General features: G+C 32.8%; 2 protein-coding genes across 2 annotated transcripts; one reads left to right on the top strand and one right to left on the bottom strand.

The window, feature by feature from the left end:
* Positions 1 to 1149: 1149 nt before the first annotated feature.
* BZIP17 (Basic-leucine zipper (bZIP) transcription factor family protein) lies at positions 1150 to 4596 on the bottom strand. Its single transcript, XM_021441763.2, has 2 exons — positions 2797 to 4596; positions 1150 to 1948 (listed from the first exon to the last, which is right to left on the bottom strand). Exons 1-2 carry the CDS (start codon positions 4430 to 4432, stop codon positions 1518 to 1520), a joined length of 2067 nt encoding a protein of 688 aa, XP_021297438.1. The 5' UTR covers positions 4433 to 4596; the 3' UTR covers positions 1150 to 1517.
* Positions 4597 to 18201: 13605 nt separating this feature from the next.
* On the top strand, positions 18202 to 22990 carry LOC110426510 (Single-stranded nucleic acid binding R3H protein). The gene is made up of 4 exons (XM_021441744.2): positions 18202 to 18521; positions 20806 to 21424; positions 21717 to 22002; positions 22738 to 22990. The coding sequence occupies exons 1-4, from the start codon at positions 18404 to 18406 to the stop codon at positions 22786 to 22788; spliced, it is 1074 nt and encodes a 357-aa protein (XP_021297419.1). The 5' UTR covers positions 18202 to 18403; the 3' UTR covers positions 22789 to 22990.
* Positions 22991 to 23375: the final 385 nt, after the last annotated feature.

The following is a 23375-nucleotide window of genomic DNA, read 5'->3' as shown; positions in this document are numbered from 1 at the left end:
AAATTATTGGTTAAAAGCTCCTCTCCTTCATAATAATTGCATGTTATATTAATGAAATATGTTGACACATACAAGCTCATGTGACAACTTTTAATTACGTATCACACTTTGATGTGGTAAAAAGGATTTTTATCTTATAATTTCTCTTATTTTTATTCTTAAAATAAAATCTTGTCATATCATAAATTTTCTCTTCTTAGATGCTTGACAATGTTCAAGTAACACAATGACATTTATGATTTATATGATCCAATATTTATAAAGATGTTAAAATGTTATTTCAAAAAAGCTTTTTAGCTTTTTCCTCTCTTTGGAATAAGAAAAATTTTTACCAACGTAAAAGTAAAATGTCTTGCACTCAAGAAGAATATAAAACATTTTCCATCTAACTTTTCTTCTCTTTGATATCAATCGCATAAATTTTGAAATTGATTGCACTTGAAAAATATTAAGATTTTCCTTACGAGATCAATCACACAAAGCAGTAAAATATAATTATCTTTTCTCTTTAATTTCATCTCTTCATTTATTATTCTTTTTCCCGACACAGCATCATTAGTTATTTGGATCATATATCATTATAATTATTTTTACTAGGATATTATGATCTTTAATATAATCCAAAATAATTAAGATCAATTAAAAAAATTTTATTTAAGATAGAAAATATGTTCTTCACACATGAAAATCTCTCATTTCTTTTAATTTCCGGTTCTTGATTTCTTCTCTTAACAAACTAACCAATATCGTATAACAATATGATAAAAATAAATTAATAAAAAAAATTAAATATTATTATATTTTTAATGTAAAAAAATTATAAAATATCTTATTGAATTGATGAATATTTATATTTTTATGAAAAAAAATATGTTCTTCAAAATAGTTTAAATAACAGAAAATATTTTCAAAAACTTATCAAAACAGTAAAAAAATGTTAAATTTTCAATATAATATTTTACGTAAAATTTTTTTAATTTTATTCGATTATTAAAGGAAAATATTTCACTTTTCCACTCACGAAAAACTAAGACAGAAACTTTGACTTTAACATATTTTAATTGAAATTTTTAATTTTTTTTTATAATATAGATGTTGGATACCAATGCGAAAATTTTTTAAAAAATTATGAAAAATAAATTTATAATATAAAAAATAAAAGCATTTCATTTTTTATACATCCAAAAAATTGAATAACAAAAATCACAGGGAGAGTCTGATACGGCTCACCATTAAAAGTGCTAAAGAGGAAGGGATGGCATTAAATATGAGCATATATTACGGATGGCATTATAGTATGGTTCTAAATCTAAGCATATATTAGTATATGTAGTTTAGTACCGCAGGCTGTCAGGGTGCAGCAAAAGTTAAGGCTATTGAATGCAATCCAAAGTACACAGAGAGGTTAAAATGTTAAAAAGCTTGTTCCTAGCTGATAATTAGTCTATCATATACACAAAAACACTGGACGCCGAAGTTGTGAGCTTGTTTCTTACAACAGCAACCAGCTTTTATCCTCAAGCAGTCATCAGATGAAGACCAGACAGCGGCAGCATGCAGGAGTATGTAACATACTTGACACTATCCACAAGGACAACAACAAAGATCCGAGAAAGCGACTTTGGTACAATCATGTCATCGATGTCCCCATCACCAGCCTCTCTGGGATCAATAAGCACAGAAACTACCATAGAAGAGGCAGTTTTATTACCTTTAAAATTTTCCTTTGGAGAATTTCTTCCAACATGCTGTTCAGTTATGTTCACATCAGATCTAGAGAGGGGAACAGGATGACCATGGAGAATCCTTCTGTTTCTTCCCTTGTTATGCTGAGTACCATTCTGATGATGTTCTGCAGAAACATTGGTAACTGAGGAAGCAGGAACAATGGCAGCAGAGACATCAAACTGGAATACTTCTGTGCACATGCCAGAACTTAGCATTGGTCCTACAACAAGGAAGACAAAAAAAACGCAATCTTTTAGTACATGACAGATACAATGAGAACAGCGTTCATCTCCTGCATTAGATTTTACTTCAATTTTAAGACAACAAAAGATAAAAATTTCACAGGCTTAAATAGTCAGTAGTATATTCTGAATGACCTGTTAATATGTTTTTAACAAATATAAGTCAGAAGCATGGTTATCTAGTTATCTAACTTGAAGATGAAAGTTTCTACATTAGACTTATGTCTATATAACAGAGACATGATGAACTAAACTTTTAAATCCAATGCTATCAGTACATAATTGAGTGTAACTTTCTGAATCTTGTGAAACATCATTAATTTGCTCTTCACATTTAAATCTACAATATTAAAATATAATTGAACATTAGCTAGCAACTATCATTAATTTCTTCCACTTTTTTCCCCTATCTTTTTCTTTTCAAGGGGGTGGGGGTGGCGGTGGGGGTGGAAGTTTGCTACCATTTACTAACCACAATAAAAACCTAGACCATTTGAACTGGAAAGAAACAAAATTCTACTCAGTACACTACTCACAGCAAATGGTAGAGCCAAGAAAAGGATCACATTACAAAAACAATTATCTATCAGGACCCTGTCTGTGCCACAACTATATTACTCATTGCCAACCCATACTGACTGGAGTAAAGCTACCTAACTTTAACTCCCAAACTGGGACAATGGCCAAGCGAAAATTTCTTCACCTCATTTGGCTTCCAGCAAGTACCAACACCTAAGTTAAAAATTGCTATCCCATATAATAGAAGATTCACATCCAGAAAAGCACCCTATGTACATAATTAGATAATGTAATAGCAAAGAATTACCTGCCAGTCCTTCTCGGAACCACTGCTGCATCTTACCATCAGCCACAGTTGACCTGAAATGGTCCTTCAAAGCATCAGCATTGCCTGAAGAAAGAGCCATCTGTCTTTCTGCAGGGTTTCTGTATTCACGAGAACGTTTTCCTCCATTCTCTCTGGCATCAGGAATTGCTAGTGCAGGAGAGAAATTGTTAGGGATCGCCAAACCTGTCTCCTTGTTCTTTATTTGAGAAGCCTTATGAGAGGCCATGGCTTTCTCACTGGCCAAAACAGAATGAATTATCAAGTTGCCATCAATTTTCACAAGCTTATCATTTCTTGGTACATATAAGGAGGCAGTGAGAGGCTCACTACCATTGTTCATATATCCAGGTACACTATGCGCCCCTCTCTCTTTCTGCTCAACACCAGACTCTGATCCTCGACCATGAACTCTATTCCTATGGTCAAACTTCTCATAAGAAAATGCTACATCCCTACTATTGTTAGACCCATTCAAATGACCATCAACTCTCAAAACTCTCCCGCGATGCACTTCATAAAACCCATCACCAACAAAACCAGACCCAACAGACGTATTATCATATTTGACGTTCAAAATAGGGGCCAACCCACCAAACAATAATATGAAAAACAACATACCCAGTAAACTAACGCTAGCAACCTTCTTAGTTTTGCTCTCATTCTTTCTAGCCTTGGAAGCCGGCACTGATGGCTGCTGTGGTTTCAACCTCGGAATAGGCACCAATGGCACCTGAGACCCTGGCGGCTTCATCACATAGGGCGGAACACAAGGCACCCATGGGTATGCCATCGGTGGATACATTGGCATAGGCAATGGCTGTGGGGGGCACATTCCAGCACCTCCGCCTCCACCGCCACCAGTAGCAGCAGTACTTAACTGCTGTCTCAACGTAGCATTTTCAGCCATAAAATAAGCTATCTTATTATTTAAATCAGCAATAGTAGAATGCATAGCCCTAACCTTATCCTCCAGCTCTTCCACATAATGCTTCTTCCGCTGCCTTGACAGTTGTGCACTCTCTCTGTTCCTCATGAGCCTCGCCCTCCTCTTCTCCTCCTCTTCGCTCGGCGCATTCGAATTATTATTATTATTATTATCAGAATTGGAGTTAGAGTTGTTTACACTGGTGGTTAACGATGATCTTCTAGACTTGCTAGAATCTGTTTCTTCGTGGTCTTTCTTTCTTTTAGACACTCGCCTTTTCCCCATTTCTTCAACACTAATCTTTTGATCGACTATGTTTTCAGAATCCGGAGAGGCAGCATTCATGGCTTCAGAAACGGCCGAAGCACAATTTCCGGAGCCTAAAGAAGAGAGAGGAGAGTCAGAATTCCCCGAAGAATCGGGGCCGTTGCAACTACCCAGCTCCGGGGAGGAAGAATTAAGGTACCTTTCCACATCGGAATCGGGTGTGGTGGAAGAATCGGGCATGAGCAAGTGTTCGGAATCGGAGGGAAAGCAGAACTGGTCGAAATCGTCGAAGGTGATTTGGAAATCATCGTTGTCGTCGAGCGAAAACCCTAGATCTGTAGAGAGAAACAACGGATCCATAGGTGGGATGGCCAGAGATTCCAGTTCGGAGCCCATAACGGGTTCCGCCGGCGCTTCCGCCATTGGATTTTGGTTTTCCGGGGGGTTTTGCAATGCAAATTCAGAGGTTTTTCAACGAGTTGAGGGAGGAAGACCAAAGACTTGGCTTTTTCTAGTCTTTAAATATGGGATTTTAAATGGTCGCTTCTCTCTGGAAGGGTCCCAAGACTTTCCTTCCACGTCTTGGCTTCGCCGTGCCGCGTGGGCGTGGCCAATGTTTTTCTTTCACAGCCTTTTCATTCGAGAAATTACCAAAAGGGACAATACACTGAGCATATTTAGAGATAACTACCATCAGAGATAGGAATCCGCAATGACCATTCTACCCTTATTTACCTTTCATATATATATATATATATATTTTCCATTCCTAGAGAAAGGACGAGAGAGACGTTGGCCGCCATGCTCCATCCGTCCAATCTCCCTTGGCATAAATCTAGCCTACTGAAGTCGGCCAAAAGGATGTTTTCTATCATAAGAAGTTATATGATTTTTATCATGTTAGATTTAAATTCAAATATCAGATTTTTATTATTACTTAATAATTGATTTTTATTATTATCATTGATCATAAGATTTTTTTAAAATTACATTATAATGTAATCGAATTTAATCCTTTTCAAATCATATATAAATATCAAATAATTGAATCAAATTTAATGATTTCATATTTAATTAAATCTAGCGGCCTCTCCCTCCCCTCTTCCTGTTTTCTTCTGTGTTCTCTCTCGATGGTTGAAAAAAAAAATGAAAACTATCATAACAATACAAGGGCAAAGCAGTAAATACAGGCTCTTTTGGTCTTTGTATTTTCTTCAACAGCAAGATTTATAATCCTTGCAATTTGATTCGTTGACCCAACCCTTCCATTCTCTTGTATTAAAGAAGCATCTGATCTTATATACACAAAACATAAGATAACTTTATCAATTTTTATTTTATCTTATTATATTCTCTCCATCATCTTATGGACTATATGCATTCATTTTCTTGACCAAAATAATGCTTTCCCTTTTTGTTATTGGTTCAAATTGGTGAAATGCCAATAGCTTTAACGTCAAAGTCTTGCGCTTAAGTATTTAACTTTATAATAAATGTCTCTATCCTTACTTAAAACGTTAAATCTAATGAATTATATAAAAATAAAATCCATTGAAATTTTCTCGATAGATTGCACAAATACATACCACAAGGATTACAAAGAGTTGAAAAATTCTTGAATCTCAAAACTTTAAATACAACTAGAAAAAAAGTACTTAGTATGTATTGTATGCATGAATTGAAATAATCTATTTAATAATAAATGTATGTGTTTTTTTATTCAAAGACTGGATTCATTCCTCTTTCTTCTATTGAAAAGAAAAAAATATTTAATTTAATAATAACTTTTTTACGCACCCTTTTATTGAATTGGGTTAATTATTTTAATTTAATGTTAATTAGTAATTAAATGATAATTTGGCGAAGCTAAAAAGTTTATTGGTAAAGCTCAAACTTGTAACTTGCTCGTCCAAATTAAAAGAATAAAATATAATAAGGAAGAAAATTCGAATTCATCCCGTTTGAAACAAATCATAAACACTACAATATTAAGAACATTCAAATAAGTAAGAACAGTAACAAGGAAAAGTCTCTCTAAACTAGGTTCCATGAGAGTGGTGTCTTGCTAAAAAAGCAAGGATATGCCAAATCTGTGTATGCAGATTTTGGCTATCGTTGAGCGTTTGCTTGATTACTGATTGAGGTTTTGGCTAAGGATACGTTGAGGAGATGAATCATTTCAACGATAGATGGAAAAAGTTTAAACTTTCGAAAGATGAGGTGCAGCAGGTTCGAATCAGTAGAAAGGAGGCGGCTGGCTCGTTGGTGGACGGGATCTGGGAGGGAAAGAGAATAAACAAGGAGGCCATGATCAAGACCCTTGGATCATTGTGGAAACCAAAGGGTAAAGTAGCAGTAAAAGAGATAAGAGAGAATAACTTTCTATTCAATTTTGATGAGAAAGAGGACTACGATCGTCTTGGCAAGGAAACCCTGGAGTTTTGACAGAACGCTGATGGTATTGAAAAAGTTTGACGGGGAAATAATGAAGCCAGAGGAAATTGATTTTGGCAAGGAAGAATTCCAGGGTTTCCAACAAAGTTAACGGTTAGAAAAGTAGCAATGGGGATCGGCAATGCAATAGGGAGTAAGGTTGTCAATCGATAGGATACCATTAATTTTGAGATACCCAAACTTTAATCTTATAAAAAATAAATTATTATAATCTTATTAATTATTAAAATATTTTTTAAAATTATTATCTTAACCCTAATTTTAATACATCTCCACTATTCTATAATTATCTTAACTCGTTTAAAAACCTTATTATGTAAAAAAATTATTAAAATATTATTCATGAGTACCTAATTATTAGAATTCGAATCTAAATTCGTACCTGTATCTATATACAATAATATTTTTTTTTACATATTTCATATAATTTATTAATAATTAAATTAATAAAAACACACAAATAATAAAATTTAAATTTAAACAATCAAAAACCAATATCTCAAACGTAATTAATAAATTTATAAGTTATAATTTTTGTAATATTAACATAAAATAGAAAGTAAATATGTTTATATTTAAAGTGTATATATACTAAAAATATTTTAATATATATAATAGTAATTATATTTCTTATAAATGAACTCAATGTATATAAAGTATATATAAAAGACGTTACAAGTCAATTAATAATCATAATTTTATTAATTAATTTAATTAACTATATGAGTTTATCTTTAATTATATGAAATTAAAAAAAATAACTAGGTTTCAACATTATTCTAATCTCACAATTTCCTTTAAATTTATAAGTTATAACTTTATATAAACAAAAGTATATATATTGTAACTAATAATTTTATGAGTTATAATTTTATAATATTAGCACAAAATAAAAAGTAAATATGTTTATATTTAAAATACACATATATATATACACACATAAATTAAAAGTATTTTAATATATATAATAGTAATTATATTCCTTATAAATGAATCTAATATATATAAAGTACATATTAAACGACATTATAAGTTAATTAATAATCATAGTTTCATGAATTAATTTAATTAATTATACGAGTTTGTCCTTAATTACATAAAATTAAAAAAAATAACTACGTTTTAGAACTACTCTAATCTCAAAACATCTCTTTAAATTTATATATTATAAGCTTATATAAACAAAATTATATATATTATAATTAATAATTTTATAAGTTATAATTTTGTAATGTTAATACAAAATAGAAAGTAAATATGTTTACATTTAAAGTATATATATACTAAAAAGTTTAGTATATATATAATATTAATTATATTTCTTATAAATTAGCATAGTTTATAAACTATATATATTGAAAGACATTATAACTTAATTAATAAAAATAGTTTTGTAACGACAGCTCCTCGATCGCTACCAGTGTCTGAGTCTTGTAGGGAGAACCCATCAAGTCATGAACAAGCCTTAATTGAAACTTTTGTTAATACGTTGTATTCATTCTACCAATTTATATAATTGCTTTAAACCATATAACTCTTTATAATATGATTGGAACAAAAGTCGTAATAAATCGCTTAACCTTTATTCCACATAATTGTAAAAATACATCAAGGTTTATAATTTTCAAATTATACACTTTCACATTTAGACCAATGACTAGTTACAAACAAATATACTATAATTGACTTGATCTCTAGCAGTGAAGCGACTCGAAATAAAGTGCTATAAAATACCTTTACTTATCCGTAGTGGCCGATATGTACTAGTAAATGCACGCTAGGTCGATCACCTACCTATTAAAAGGGAGATAAGGGGGTGAGTCTCACAGACTCAGTGATCATCGACTCCGTGAGTAGGGTGTAGATGAAAACCAAACTTAAAGCAGAACTTTTTGAACAATAAAATCAAAGTATAAAATGATAATATGATAAAACCAAATAAAAAATAAGGTATTTGTGTCTTGTAAAAATAATGCTATGAAAATCAAAGTGCAATACTTTCCCTGGCAAACAATGTCGAAATCAAAGCATAGTAAAATAGATTTCAATTGTCGAAATCATTTATTTCCTTCATAATACAAATGGTTGTATAAAAACACGCACGTTCCCAAATCGTGTAGCATGTAAACATAATCGAGTACATCCACATACATTAATTCATGATCAATATATGAAGCACTGAAAGTTTTCAATTAAAAAGGGGAGCTGCAAAAAAACAATATCTCTCCACCATGCGAAAGAGTATGAGTTTAAAAACTCTTGAGACTCTCGAATAGGTAATTATAAATAATCAACCCATGGACCCTCTTCTACGTAATAACATCTAAGAGGCCCCCCTTCATTGGATTCCCACAGCCATGGTAGTCTCGATGATGTTGGCCGACATCGGAGAAATCATATGGTTGTAACCACGTATATCAACTTGTGGCCTTGCCACATATAACAACTCATGGCTTTGCCACGTATAATCACAGACCGTGCCCTAGTCACGTCTAACAGCTCGTCAGCGATCCAAAAAGTTCTCTAACTAGAGCTCACTCGTGCACAAGGATCACACTATCTCAATGTGATATTCAACTTATTCTCCATGCTTTCGGTTTGTCAAAATTGTTTTCAAAACCAAATCAAGGTTTTCTAGAGCTTTTCTTTAAATCATTTGAAAACAAGATTCAGCAGCCTTTTAAAATTGTTTTTCACATTAAAATGCATGGTGTAAACATTTGTATAAAGTTCAGACTAAAACCAACTCACAAGAATTTGCATTTAAGCCATTTATCAAGTGAAATTAACTATGCACATCACATAAAGATATAAGGCACAGTTTTGATACAAAACATTGCAAAAGGGTTTGTTTCCAGGTTTTTAAAATACTTTACATATTTCATATATATATATATATATATATATATATATATAGGTTACGTAAAACACCTTCAAACTCAATTTGTATTCACAAATACCTATTGTTTCTACCAGCTCATGCTTTCCACAAAAACAGTATATAAATCATTCCAAACCATGTATTCAAATCGCTTATCATTTTCTAGCAACTCATGCTTTCCACAAAGGCATTGAATAATGTTATACTTTGATATAGTATAGAATCTTTCAAAATTAACTACCCCTACTCACCTCTCTTGGCTGGATATTACTTCACCAATTAAACTCCTTATGTCCTCAATTCATCAAGATGACTTGCTGGTCACTCGTTTTCTCCTTAAATTATGTCCTCGGCAATTATCTTTCACTTAATCAATCTCCTAGTAGTAAGTAGTTCCAAAATACTTTTAATAACATTACAATTCATTTGTCTTACATTTACGACCCACATTCACTTAAGGTTTTTGTATCCTATTCCATTCTCTTTCTCATTCAAACATTAATCATGATCTTAATAACTCAGATCATGCTAAAATCACCATTCTTTCTAAATTAGCTTTTGCCTATTCATATGCATATTGACATATTTTTACTAAAGGAATTCATAGCCTTTACATGTATAATTCTCTATATTACATGTACTGATAACTTATTTATAACATTAAGTGTGCATTTCAACCTTGCCAAGCAACATTCATCATAGTCCATCTTATATTTTCGTAACATTAACCACATATATGGCAACAACAATCAATCTAATTTCACTCAATTATTTCCAAGCTTACATGCATAATTTGTCTATCTAACTTTCAATGCTTTGTTTCCCAATCTTCCATCCACATTATTGATCCTTATTTCTTTCAAACAACATAGCAAGCAACTTTAGCATTTCTAACTAGCTCATGCATTGTTAGAACTTCCAACAATCATCATTCTTCACAATATGTCTTTCAAATTTTCAATCAACACAACAATAGCTATTTTCTCAAAATCTTCTAGCCATACTTAAAGCATTATACATTTTACCTTTGAGTTTGCTTGAGCTTCGCATGCATTCCAATATTTTTCGAAATTTCAATCACCAAGCTACCAACATTATTCATAAATTATTTTCTTAATAATTCTACCAACTGTAGGTCTTAAAACACAATACCATGTTTACCTTTTCTCTTTCACTTTGAATCCATCATGCATCCAAGGGTTTGATGTATTACATCTCACTAAATCATCTCCAATCAAGCTTTTCTTTGCTGCCACAATACATTTCTTATGATTACCAACCAATTGTCAAAACATAATCAAACCAAAACCACAATGCTTACTCTTGTTTCTCTTAAAAATTTGGGACCAAGCTTTCCTTTTTCCTTAAGCTCCAAGGTTCCTTTCTTGCATGTTGAAGATTCCTTTTTCAGTGATGAAATGCTAAACTTAACAATGAAGAGCAAGGAACCCACGGTCTCCTTGAATCCTCACAAACATGAGTTTTCCCCACTTTCTTTCTTTTTTCCTCTCTTTTCTTTTCTCCTTGGGTGAAACCTTTCAAGAACCAAGCTCTTTCTCTATTCTCTCACAATGGCCAGTTCTTAGAAGCTTTCCAAGGCTAATTCTCACTTCTTTTTCCTTTTGAAATTTTGCTATTTATTTGGCTGCCCATTTAGCCAATCAAATTGCATGCACACATTTGCTTTTTTATTCTATTTGGCCACCTTACCAACCTATAAGATTTCATGCATCCAATTTCCATCACTTTTAATTGGTTGAATATCTTTTTACATTATCCATCCCATTCACCTTCATGCATGGTCGGCCATTCGATTTACACTTCCATTCTCCCATTTTCCTATTCTTTCATTAGTTTAACATGTTTCTACTTACACCACCTTACTTTCGTCCAATGGCTTCACATGCATCCTTCCACATTATTTTTCATTTAGCCTCTTATCTAGCCAATAAAATCACATGCATTACATTTTTTTTCCTTTAGTCCAATTGTCACCAAGTGTCCATCATGCATAAATCTTCTATGCGTTCTTTTAACTTAAAAATCCACATGCATGTGTTATCTTATTTATTTTGTCTTATGTCTTTTTTTTTTATCACATGGTGAGGGTCTCACATGTTCCCCACTACAAATATATCCTTGCATGCATATCTTTGAATGTAATAGTATTTTTTACATACATATTCCATCATCCCACATAATCTAATTTTCCTTGATTAGTTAATTTTCATTTAACTTAAAATGGTGACATTGCACATAAGTTCTCAAATTTTTTCTTATTTACCATTTGACCCTCCAAACCTTTTATCTTTACAATTTGATCCTTCAAATGTTTCATAAATTACAATTTGATCCTTCAACTTGTTCATAATTACAACTTCACCCATTTACTTTTCATTATTTGCAATTCCACCCTTCAACTTTTTATTCTTTTCAATTAGGTCTTCCCAGCATTCCTTTAATTCCAATTTCTCTCTTATTTTCTTCCTTTACACTTTTACAAATAAAATATCAAATTCATACTTTGCCAAGGTGTCACTATAATATTTAAATATATACTTACCCTTTTTTACTTTATGTAATAGAGGCACACAGGCCCCATTAATGTCGTTTTTGTTCAAATTCTTTCTTACTTCTTCTCCCCCACTTAGATTAACCATATAGTCCTCTTTCATGATTAATTTCAACCACAGATAAAATATTAATATTTTAATATTATTTTATTTCAAAATTCTCCACTTGTCTTCTCGGGTCCTAAAGTGTCTCACTTTGTCCCGATTCACTTCTAAACCACTTTTAACTCGTTAATGCATCCTCGATTAAATACTATTACTTTTATTATTATTTTAATATTATTTTCTCCCTTACGAAATTTTTTATTTTAAAATATTTCTTTCACCCATCACCACTCTTTTACACTTAATTTAGCTCAATATATTAGTTTTTAAAATTTTTAACCTTTATTTGTCCGTTTTTGACCCTCTCACTAAAAGTTGGCTAACCCCGCCCTTGTGCATGGTTAAACCCAAACATAATATACTTTCCTTTAATTTTTGACATAGTTAAACCATTGTCATACTTAATTTAAAACATAAATACTATAGAAAAAAATCCCTATTCATACATCACATTAAAACATAACCTGGGTACTTAAATTTCATTCTTTGATTCATTAGACATAACTAATTGAAACTCATAAACAATTATAAGGACCTTTAGCAGTGAAGTGACACAAGGGAAGGTACTACAAGATGTCATTACCTACACCGTGGGGGAAGAAAAACTCGTCAGAGGAAGCACTAAGCGATCACTTGTCTACAAAATATATAGTGGGGTGAGTCTCACAATCTAAGTGATCATCGACTCAATGAGCAAGGTAAAAACAGGAAACAAGCATTAAAGTTGAAACATTTGAATAATAACAAGAATGATGATAAATAAACCAATAATCAATTAGAACAACCTTATAAGTGTAAAACAGTATTTACTTTTACAAACTTACATCATAATAAAATCATCTTTATGCTATTATAACAAATAACATGCACCTTTAAAACCATTATGTATGCAACACTACTCTAAATCATATGTTAGCTTAGATAATGAAAACATTTTACATGGCAAGAACACAACATTAATTTTTAAATGTGAAAACCAATTGGAAAATATAGGCTTTTTGTGAATGCAACAATCCCTTGCGATGTAGAAAACAGTTATCTAATCCATAACCATGTCATAATTAAATTTAAAATCAAATACTGGAGAACTAATCTTGGAATAGGACTCAAATTCATGGACCCTCTCCCATGTAATAAATATACCCAACTAAATTAACCCGTAGCCTTAGCCATATCATAGAAGCTTGTGGTCTCACCATGTAATATAATTTTGAGGGTTTTGCCCTTATAATCCATAACCATATCATAATTAAATTTAAAACCAATTATTGGAGAACTGATCTTGGGTAGGACTTAAATTCATGGACCTTTTCCTACATAATATATATACCCAGCCACGCTAACTCGTGGCCCTAGCCACATCATAGAAGCTTGTGGTCTAGCCACATAATATAATCCTAGGGGTCTTACCTCTACATCATATGCCACAAGGTACTTTTCTCTGCATTCAACTTACTACATCAAGAGTTCTTCCCCTTACATTCAACCTATTTTATCAGGAGTTCTTCCCCTTACATAGATAACTTTATACATGAAGATCACATAGCCTGGTATGACAACAGGTCTGCCATCGAGTGTATCCATCCGTTAAGTAATCAACATCCTAATATAAGGGTAAATTTAATATTCAGTATATGATATCCATATCAAAAACATTTTCGTTCATGAAAAATCTTGTGCAAGACATGATGTAACATCATCATAAGATCAACTATGCATGTCACACAATAAAATCAATTTATCGAGGCATGATTTGGTACGTAAAAATAACATTCTTGTTTGAGTTTGTAATAAATTGAAAGAAATACATTTCATAAGCACGTTTATATGCAGATTCAAAGCATCACAATTACAAAAAACTAGTTAGACATGTTTTGAGTTAAAATAGTAGAGAAAAGCTCGTTTTCTAAATTTTGAAAAACCTTTACTGGATATACTTTACATACATAGTAGGAAAAACAATTTATAAACATTTAGCTTAATCACAATCATCCTAATTACTTTTGATTGCCCATGCTTTCCATAAATGCATTCAATGATAATAAATTTATGTATTTAATATTACATAGGGAATATAGTTTTTAAAATAAGTACGCCCCACTCACCTAAACTTGGTGGGATTTCTCATTAATATTCATTTAGCTCAGACCCTTGGGCTAACCTACATTGAGAGGAGTGGTGTCACATAACACCCTTCGTTCATTGAAATGATAAAAATTTCTACTTGGTATATTATTTATGCTAGAGCCTTATACAATTAATGATACTAATGAGCCCCTAATTTCTTTTTGTAATTTTGTAATTTTGTATAGAGTGAGATTAAAAACTTTAAGTCAAAGTAGATTTATAAAAAAAAGTAATTTATATACTAATATTTAAATGTTACCTGAAAAGACAAAGAATTTCCTTTTATAATTTAAAATTTTATTAAAAAAGTCAAAATCTAAATTACTCTCATTCTCTTAAAAACTACATTCTATAATCTATTTCCTACTTATTATTATTTTAGTTATGACACCATTTAGAAAAATTTCTAAGTTTATCCCTGTTTACATCGTTAGTCTTTAGCTTAGCCTCCTTTTTATGATCACTTTGGTAAATTTCTCCAGCAACGTTAATCATACATATGACACCAAACCATTTTTTTTTAAATTAGAGGAAGGAGAATTCGAACCATGCTCTGTAGGCATGGGGATAATGCTTTAGCCAATGAGCCAAATGCTCTGGTGCCAACTATGTTTTTTTTTTTTATAATTTGGAGAAAGGGGGGATTCGAACCCTGCTCTTTAAGCAAGAGGATAATGCACCAACCAATGAGTCAAATGCTCAGGTGCTAATCATTCAATTTGATTTCTAAATAAACATTCACCTATAGCATATAAATTATTATTTGGCTTCCTAAAAAGTCCAATATGTTCGGGTCCATTCCTCTTTTAACTCTATTGGCTTTAATTTAAAGCGGCTTTTATTAAAACATATCATGCTTTTATCATTACTCATCTCAAACTAAGTATTTACATATACAGACAGTAGGTATAAATACTTAAAATTTACTTCATATGTTCCTTTAAATATTCATATGCATTTATTAAATTCTAATCATTCGAGGAAAAATATATTAAACATATTTCTACTCATGAATATTATGTACCTTTAATACTATTCTAACCTTCTTCTTGCAATTCGATAACACTAAATTATTTGTCACCGTAAAGAAAATATCAAACTCAAATCATAACACTAAAGCCCAATCTATATTCTAAAAAACCTTACCTTATTTTTAGTACTTTGAATCTCTTAAAAATTTTATCAAAATGCTCTAGTTTCCATAGGTGGTTATGGAAGTTTTGGAGAAACTAACATCAACATTGTTTAAATGTTGCAAATATGATTCAAATAACTTAATATCTAGAAAATCTCATCACTATTGGAGCTAAAAACAAAAAGACATATTTACTCTTTAATATTCTTTAAACCTCTAAGTTAATCTAATAGCCTTTATGCTCGTTTTCAAAGTGATTTCTTAAATACCTTAGGTTGAGCAGAATGCATGTGCCTTTCCTCTCAAACCATGCTACCTTTGCTACCACCAAATATTTCCATAGTTATTAACTCATACTAAAAGCATTCTCAAGCTAACAATCATGATTCTCTTACCTTAACTTGATCTCTACTACCAAGCTTTCATTATGAACACCTCAAATCCTCTCGAGAATAATTACAATCCTCGGTTGCAAAAGAAATTACATCTTTGGTTAGTTGTCTTCTTTCTCTCTTGTGAATCACTCAACAAAAAAATCTTCGAGATAGACTTTTGAGGCTCTTAGTTAACTGATGTATTAAAGAAAATTAGGAGTTTATTTAGGACATTAAAAAGACTTTTAAACTCTACTTGGATAAGGAATGAAAATGGAGAATTTGGCAGGGCTTTGTTAAGGCTCTCGAGTGTTTGAAAGAAGCTTGAAAGAAAGCATAAGTTTTCCCTTTCAAAGTGGGCGGATTCCACAAGGTAAATTTTCACCTCCACATTATTTTATTTTCTTGCTCTCTTTACCAGATTTAGGTGCCGATTTGCTGGATTCTTAGTGGTGGGATTTGGATTACCTTCGTCCATACAAGATTCCTTCAAATTAGGTGGCAGATTTCGCCCTTTGTATATTGGCTTAAATCTCAGTGTAATCTCACCTTATCTCTACATAATTCAGCCACTTTAGTCTCTAATATGAGTGCATGCATTTCCTTTTTTATTTCACCATTCGACCTCCCACTTAGCAAATAGAATTTCATGCACCAAAATTCCTTTATTTGTTTAATCCTTGTAATCTTTTCATCCTTTAACCACTGGTGTAAAATATTTTTAGCCTCTATTTAACAGCTATGTGGTATTTTCTTTATAAGTCACTTTGGATGCATAATGAAGAATATTTATGCCACTCATACATCACTTTGAATATTATATATAATATCATAAATATATATATATATATATATATAACTCCTACTTCCTTTCACCCACTTAGATCAATTATATGAATCAGACGTTCATCGTGTAATAAAAATCAATTCGGCATTTATATTATTTATTCTAAAATGTTCCTTTCAGTTTTTACCATTCCAAAACTCATCATTTAATCATAATTGACCTTTATTGTACCCTTAAGGATATATTTACTACCATGCCAAGTACAGAGCATTACATGTTTGCTAAATGTTGAAACCTTCATACAATATTTGATTTGTAAAAAGACCAAAAGAGTAGTTATAGTTTAGGAGCCTAATGTTGCATATAAAAAAAAGAGACCCATCAAGTAGTTAAAATAACTCGAGATAATGGCTATTGTAGTGGTGGGAGTACCACCATTCGTTACCGGGAGATTTGAAGAGAAAACCAAGCTTATGCAACATAATGTTGCACTAAGGAGAGTAACAACCCATGAAAACAGAGTGTTGTAAGGTCCAAGAGAAACCAAGATTAGTGGTGATGGGATTGCCACAATCACAGCTAGAAAGGCCAATAAGTCTAAGGAATAGACGTTAAATAACTCAGATGAACTGAGCAATCATGAAGCCAAGGAATCGAGGCAATGATGGACTAGTTCAGAACAAATGTCCAAGGAGACAACGCATACGAGGGAAGTGTGTGCAAAGTAAGAGTGCCAAGACAGTGATACTCAAGGGATCAACATGTGACAAGATAATGTGTGAGACAAGGGTGTTTGAGGCAAACATGCACAAAAGCAACATCCAAGGCAAGGGAGCTTCAGACAAAAATGCATCAAGCGAGATTGTTCGAGACAAAAGCATGTGAGAAGACGACACATAATGTGATAGTTCACAATACAAATATGTTCATCTCTCGACAACGAGGATTTTGTTGGATTGAGTAGAGGAGGATATCATAGGTTGAGTGGTTAGTAATCTAAGTAGACCAATGGCCCAAACAAGCTAGCAGCCTAGTAAGACCAACAACCTAAGCAGGCTAGCTGATGGGCTTGACAAACAAAAGGCTCAACTCATTTGTGCACCAAGTGGTAGCAGTAGCTAAACATCATTTTAAAAGTGTAGCTATGCTAATTTAATTTAAATTTAAATATGAATAGGATTAGCGTTCAAATTTGAATCCTTTAACCATTTTTGTTACATTTGAATTGTAGATAAGCTAGATTTGGGGTAGCTATGCGGACGAATAATCCTATTATGTTCATTTGTAAAGCACACTAAGTTGAGAATGAAAACTCACTTTTCTCAAGTTCTTGTCTCTTCTTTCTCTCTTATTTTGATTGTTTTTGTGGTTTTGAAGTTGATTTGAGTTTAGTGACTGACGTAATTCAGAATCTAAGACCCCACGGAATTAAATTAAAATCTGGACACATGAAATAGAATAGTTAGAAGAGCTAAGCCCAGCACAACCCTTAAATTAGCTTTAGGCATGATTGATTCATTAGTGTGACCTAAGCCAAGCCCAAGAGTGAAACTCTTTGTCTTGGCTGGGCCGCGCCCTTGCAATTCAGCCCGTTTGACAACTTGCTTTCCCCGCTGATATTTTGGTCTTAAAAATTTAATTTTTATTGCAAAACGAAAATATTATATTCCTTGTCCTTGCGTTGCAATTTGCACGTGTTGGGGTTCGCGTTGGGTTGTGAGGTTGAGTTAGGTATATAATCTGAAAATTTGGCTTGTGCGTCTTCCTTTCTTCTTTGGAGAGGGATACGACCAAAGCTTTCTCTCTCTCTTTTCCTAGATGCTTAGAAGGAAATCTCTTCTTCTTGATTGATCGATTCATTCGTCATCAAGAAGAAGAAGAAGAAAAGCAACAAAAAGGGAGAGAGGCGAGAAAAAGAAGTTTCTGCCCCAGGGATAAAAGGGGAAAATTTTATCACCATGGACTTGACTCCGACTACAACGATAACAGCTGCTGCCACGGCTGTCAACGACATAGAGTCAGCCGTTGATCCCTTCTTGGTTGAGGCTCTTCAGAATCCTCGTCATCGTCTAACTAGTAATTTTTCTTTTGCCTTGAATCTCAATTTTGTGTTCTTGTCGGATCTCTGTATTATTGGGTTTTCAGAAGTGTTTTTTTATATCTTTTTTTTTGAATTTAGGGTTTTCATGTGCATAGGTTCTAGATTGGATTTGGTTTAGGTTGGCGTCAATTAGGGTTAGGGTTTTGGTGAACAGTATAGTTTTTTTGTCAGATCTGAGTTTTTCTTTCCAATGATGTTTAGTTGGGTGTTGAGAAATTGAGGGGAACAAAAAACAAGTCAGATTTTCTTTCTTATTTTGTCGAACCCTGACGGCTTAAAATTTGAGGAAATGCATAACCTTATTTAGCTAAATCAAAGTTGGATGAATGCTATTACTTTTAATTGGTTTCTCTAAATTATAAAAATTTTTGGTGAAATCTTTTATTTCTCTCACATTTTCCACTTGAATCATTGATAGTACCTGTGATTTGACCAACATCACATATGTATCTGCTTTATACAGTTTAATTAAAATGATGGCTATCTGTATTTTTTAACTGACCAAAATGTTTGCAGTTTTGCTGTTTTTGTTATTAAGATTTATGTTGTCTTTCAGTTTGAAATTATTCTTTGATCTGAGATTGTTGATGCGGAAGGGTTCTATTATTTCTGGTTAGGTACTCTCTGATTATTTCAATGTCTGTATGTGGGCCTTGAGAGATTCTTCCTGAGGTCAAGGATGTGTTGTATGTTGTAATATGGTAGTATTATGTAGTGTTTGTTGGTATAATTCAGCAGAAAATAATCAATTTTAACTTAATGAACCCTCTAGTTTTCAGATTTGACATGAGAGATTTGAGAATTCGGTTCTGGTTGTTGGAATGACATCGGAGGGTGTACCAAGCTCAAGAAAGCATGATTATATGGGATGATTCTTGATTTTTATGGCTTTATAATTGTTTTGGAACAAGCATGTGCATAATTTTTTAACACAATTTACTATTTAATAAAGTTATCAAATATGCAGAAAAAGATTAAAGTAGGCTTTGTCACACATGCTTGTCAGCTTGAGGTAGGTAGCATTGTTACATGATTCTCATGACATAGTTCAATTTTTATTATCTTTGGAAGAATTGTGGGGGCTTTTAGTGTAATGGTTGCCTTCAATCTTTGAAATAGGTTTCAAATTGTTGGATTTCTTTATGATTAACATATTGGTGGTTACTGCTAGAAAATTTCTCAAGATTTAAGCTTGTAAGGATGTTAGTGGCAATGCATGCTGTGTGGACCTGGGTGCAAATGTTGAACATGAGTACCCATAATTACTATGAGTATTAATTTGGTAATTTAAGCATTGGTATTTAGCGTGTAAGATTTTCTTATTAGGAAATATAACTAATGTCTATTAATTGAAGTAGCTAATTTTTTGTGATTTAAGGATATAGTGCTGCAAAATTAATAATCTGATATTGCATGCACAATAAAGGATAGGTTTAAGTAGCACTGGGCATTCCTTGTCTTGACAAATATAAGCTTAATAAATAAAGAATATGTTCAGAGAAACACATATAGGGATTTGCAAAACTGGAGAAAATTTTTGTTCTTTTATCATTAAAAAAATAGTTGTTTGGTGTATTTTTTAAAGATGAAAGGAGTAAATTTTTCTTGTAATTTTAGTTTGATTAGTGGTCCATTATTTGTCCATGTAGCTGAAAATACTGTTGCTGTGATGAAGTTTTTTTTTTTCTGTTTTGGTTTCTTCAGTTCCCATAGTTTTGGTTTTAACAAGAAAAAGATATGACAAGTACTTCTTTAGCAGTAGGGAAAAACATATTGAGAAAAGGAGATCAGTTTAGATACACTAATGAAAAAAATATGAGGAGTACTTCTCTAGCACATGTTCTTTATGTGTCTTCCTTTTTCTCTGTTCTTTTGTTTCTCATATGTATGCATATCTGTGTATTTACATTGATATTTACTTTTTTTTCTTTTTTTCTTTTTTGCTTTTTCTAGAGAAAACCACTTAATTCAAATTACAATGTCTAAGAAATTTTCAGTTTGAGGGTTTTAGGGTTTAATTTCCTCATATTTATATCTTACAAATTGTGCCTTATCTTTGTCAAATCAACCATATTTATGGAATGTGAAAAGAACCAAAGAAAAGACAAAAGGACTGCATTTGTGTCTACAATGGTGTATCATGACATATACTTATTTTCCAGTGGTGCTAATGTTCGTATTTAATGTTTCTTTAATTTACCTTTTCTTCATGAATATTTACCTTCTTTATCTCTCTTTTGTGGTCATTCTGGGAATTAGTTCTGCGGATGGAACTTGATATCCAGAGGTTCTTGCAACAATCTGACCAGCATCAGTTTGAGTTCCAACATTTTCCCACTTCCTACCTGAGGCTTGCAGCACATCGTGTTGCTCAACACTATGGGCTGATAACTGTGGTTCAAGATAATGGTTTAGATGGCCTGGGAAGCAGAATCATGGTGAAGAGAACAGGTGAAATCAGATGCCCTGCTGTCCGCTTGTCTGAAGTTTCAGCTAAACACTCAGAAAATGATAAACCTGAGCGGATTAAAATAGCTATTAGGCCCAGGCCAAATAGTGGATCTTTAAATGAAGCTAATCAAATTGGTATCAAGAGAAGTCCTGTGAGAAGTGTGGAAGAGAGGAAGGAAGAGTATGACAGGGCTCGAGCACGTATTTTCAGTAGCCCTAGCAGTTCTGATTCTGATGATTCTTCGCCTCAGATTTCTGTTGATGGAAAAAATGAATCTCTGATCAGAGATGAGGATGATAATTGCCGGAACTCTGTGGTTGATCCAGAGAAAAATATTACTGTCCGTGATGGTACATGTCGAGTAGCCATTTTCAGAGACAGAGAGAAGGATCGTACTGACCCAGATTATGACCGGAGTTATCAAAGGTAGGTCTCCTACCTATTATTTTAGGAATTTGGAGCTATCTAGGTTGTTGATTGTTCTGCGTCATGGACAATGTTGTTTCTGCTAATTCTTTAATTAACCAAAAGTTTGTAATGGCTCCGATCCTGTAAGTGCAAATCTAAGAGCACTGATGATGATCGTGGTGATAAAGTACATGCTACTTAAGGAATGAAATAAGAATGATATTTAGTGGCATGAAATACAGAGTATAATTTGGTCCTCATAAGGTGGTTTCTTCTTAATTCTAAACTAGATTACTCTGAGCTGATGCAGGTATGTTAGAAGCATTCCATGTAACCAGAGCTTTGGCTTGGCTCCTTACGATATGCAGAAGATTCAGATTCCATTCCTTCAGTATGATTCTGCTTTTCCTCAGTTGGGTCAGATTCCAAGTACTCAAGCTTCCCTCAACTATGGCATTCCTGCAAGCCCAGCTGTGAGCCCTTTTTCTGCGGTGGGATTGAATCAAACTTCTAGAGATGGTGCTTATATGCAGTGGCCAAGTGCTACAATGATGTATTCACATTCATATGATCAGTTTAGACATGCTGTGTTCCAGGTAGGCAGCAATTTCTTATTTTATATTATGCCAGTATTAAGATAATCATATATGTTTATTGTTTTACCTCAGGAAATATTAGATTGTCTTGTACCATGGTTTCTATGCTGCTGGGTTTTGTGTCTTTTTTCCAATTAGTTGGCATGAAATGGCCATGAGAAGTTGCATTTGTAGGCTTTCAGCTTTAGCATTTGATGGTATATATTGGTTTAGTAATCTGACTTGTTTTCAACTTTCTATCCGCTTTTTATTTGATATATAAAAATCTATGGACCATTTGCATATTTGCTTCTTTTGTGGCAAGTAGCAACTCGTAGTTTTCTTTCTAAATATGGATATTGGCCTGAAAATTTAAGGTGAATTGTCAAGTTGTTCAGGTTGGGTCTATAAATGAATTGTTGATCAAGGCTTTCTTTTCAGAGGGGTTGTATATATTTGTGTTGTCTTCCATTTTGCATGATTTTCATTTTTGGCTTTGTTGTTTGTCCTAAAGGGTAGTCAACTGATTTGGTAGTCAAACTTTGTGAATTTGACTTTCGCCTGTCACAGTTGGCTCAAGGGAACCATAGTTGTCTATTTTTTCCCTGTGTCTGGCCTGTGTTGCTGTTTTACCCTTTGCTGAATGTTGTTGTGCTTTTCTTAAGTGTCACAGTGATGTATATCATTTTTAAAAGACTGTTGTACTTGTGGAATTCTGACATTTTAAGGGAATTGCTTTCTTTGGCTTCTTTGCAGGCTCCATTTTGTCACCAACCTCTGAGCTTTGATTACTTGCAGAATCGTTAAATGGTACTAGTGCTTAACTGAGTAATATTATGCAAATTTCTCTACCTGTTAGGGTTTTAGTGTTGATGAATTTCTAGGTTCATTGTTTAAAGACACTCTTAGACCATTTATCCCGTTCATTTAGCTTCTTTGGTTTTTTTTTATAATGGACTATAATCTCAGTTAAGGAGTGTAACAAGGGTGCTTTTACTCTGTTTGCCAACTTGTTTATTATTTGCCTTGATTTACTGGTGGATGTCATATTGTGAGGAAAACATGCTCTCCCTTTTACTAGACCTACGCTACTTGCAGGACAAAAGATTAGAATGTCTTTCTTTGTTTTGTTTGAGGCTTAATAAATTTGCCCCCTTGACTTGAGATTTAACATCTGACACCTAAACCATTATGTGAGTTTTTAACACTTAGCCTCAAAATGATGCACAACTTGCCATGTGAGCTACGTCATCAATTTAATGGTGATTATTGATAAGAGGGATAAAATTAACATCATGTAATAGAAAGGGTAGGGATCAAAATGCTTGAAAATTAAACAAGGAAGATCACAATGTATTATTTTGATGAGTAGAGGATCGAATTTTTACCTTACT

The sequence above is a fragment of the Theobroma umbraticum genome, unplaced genomic scaffold (assembly GCF_002168275.2).
Source record: "Theobroma umbraticum cultivar Fairchild unplaced genomic scaffold, ASM216827v3 scaffold_89.0, whole genome shotgun sequence".
Lineage (NCBI taxonomy): Eukaryota > Viridiplantae > Streptophyta > Magnoliopsida > Malvales > Malvaceae > Theobroma > Theobroma umbraticum.
The sequence above is the reverse complement of the archived record's forward strand: the minus strand, read 5'-3'. Positions and strand labels throughout refer to the sequence as shown.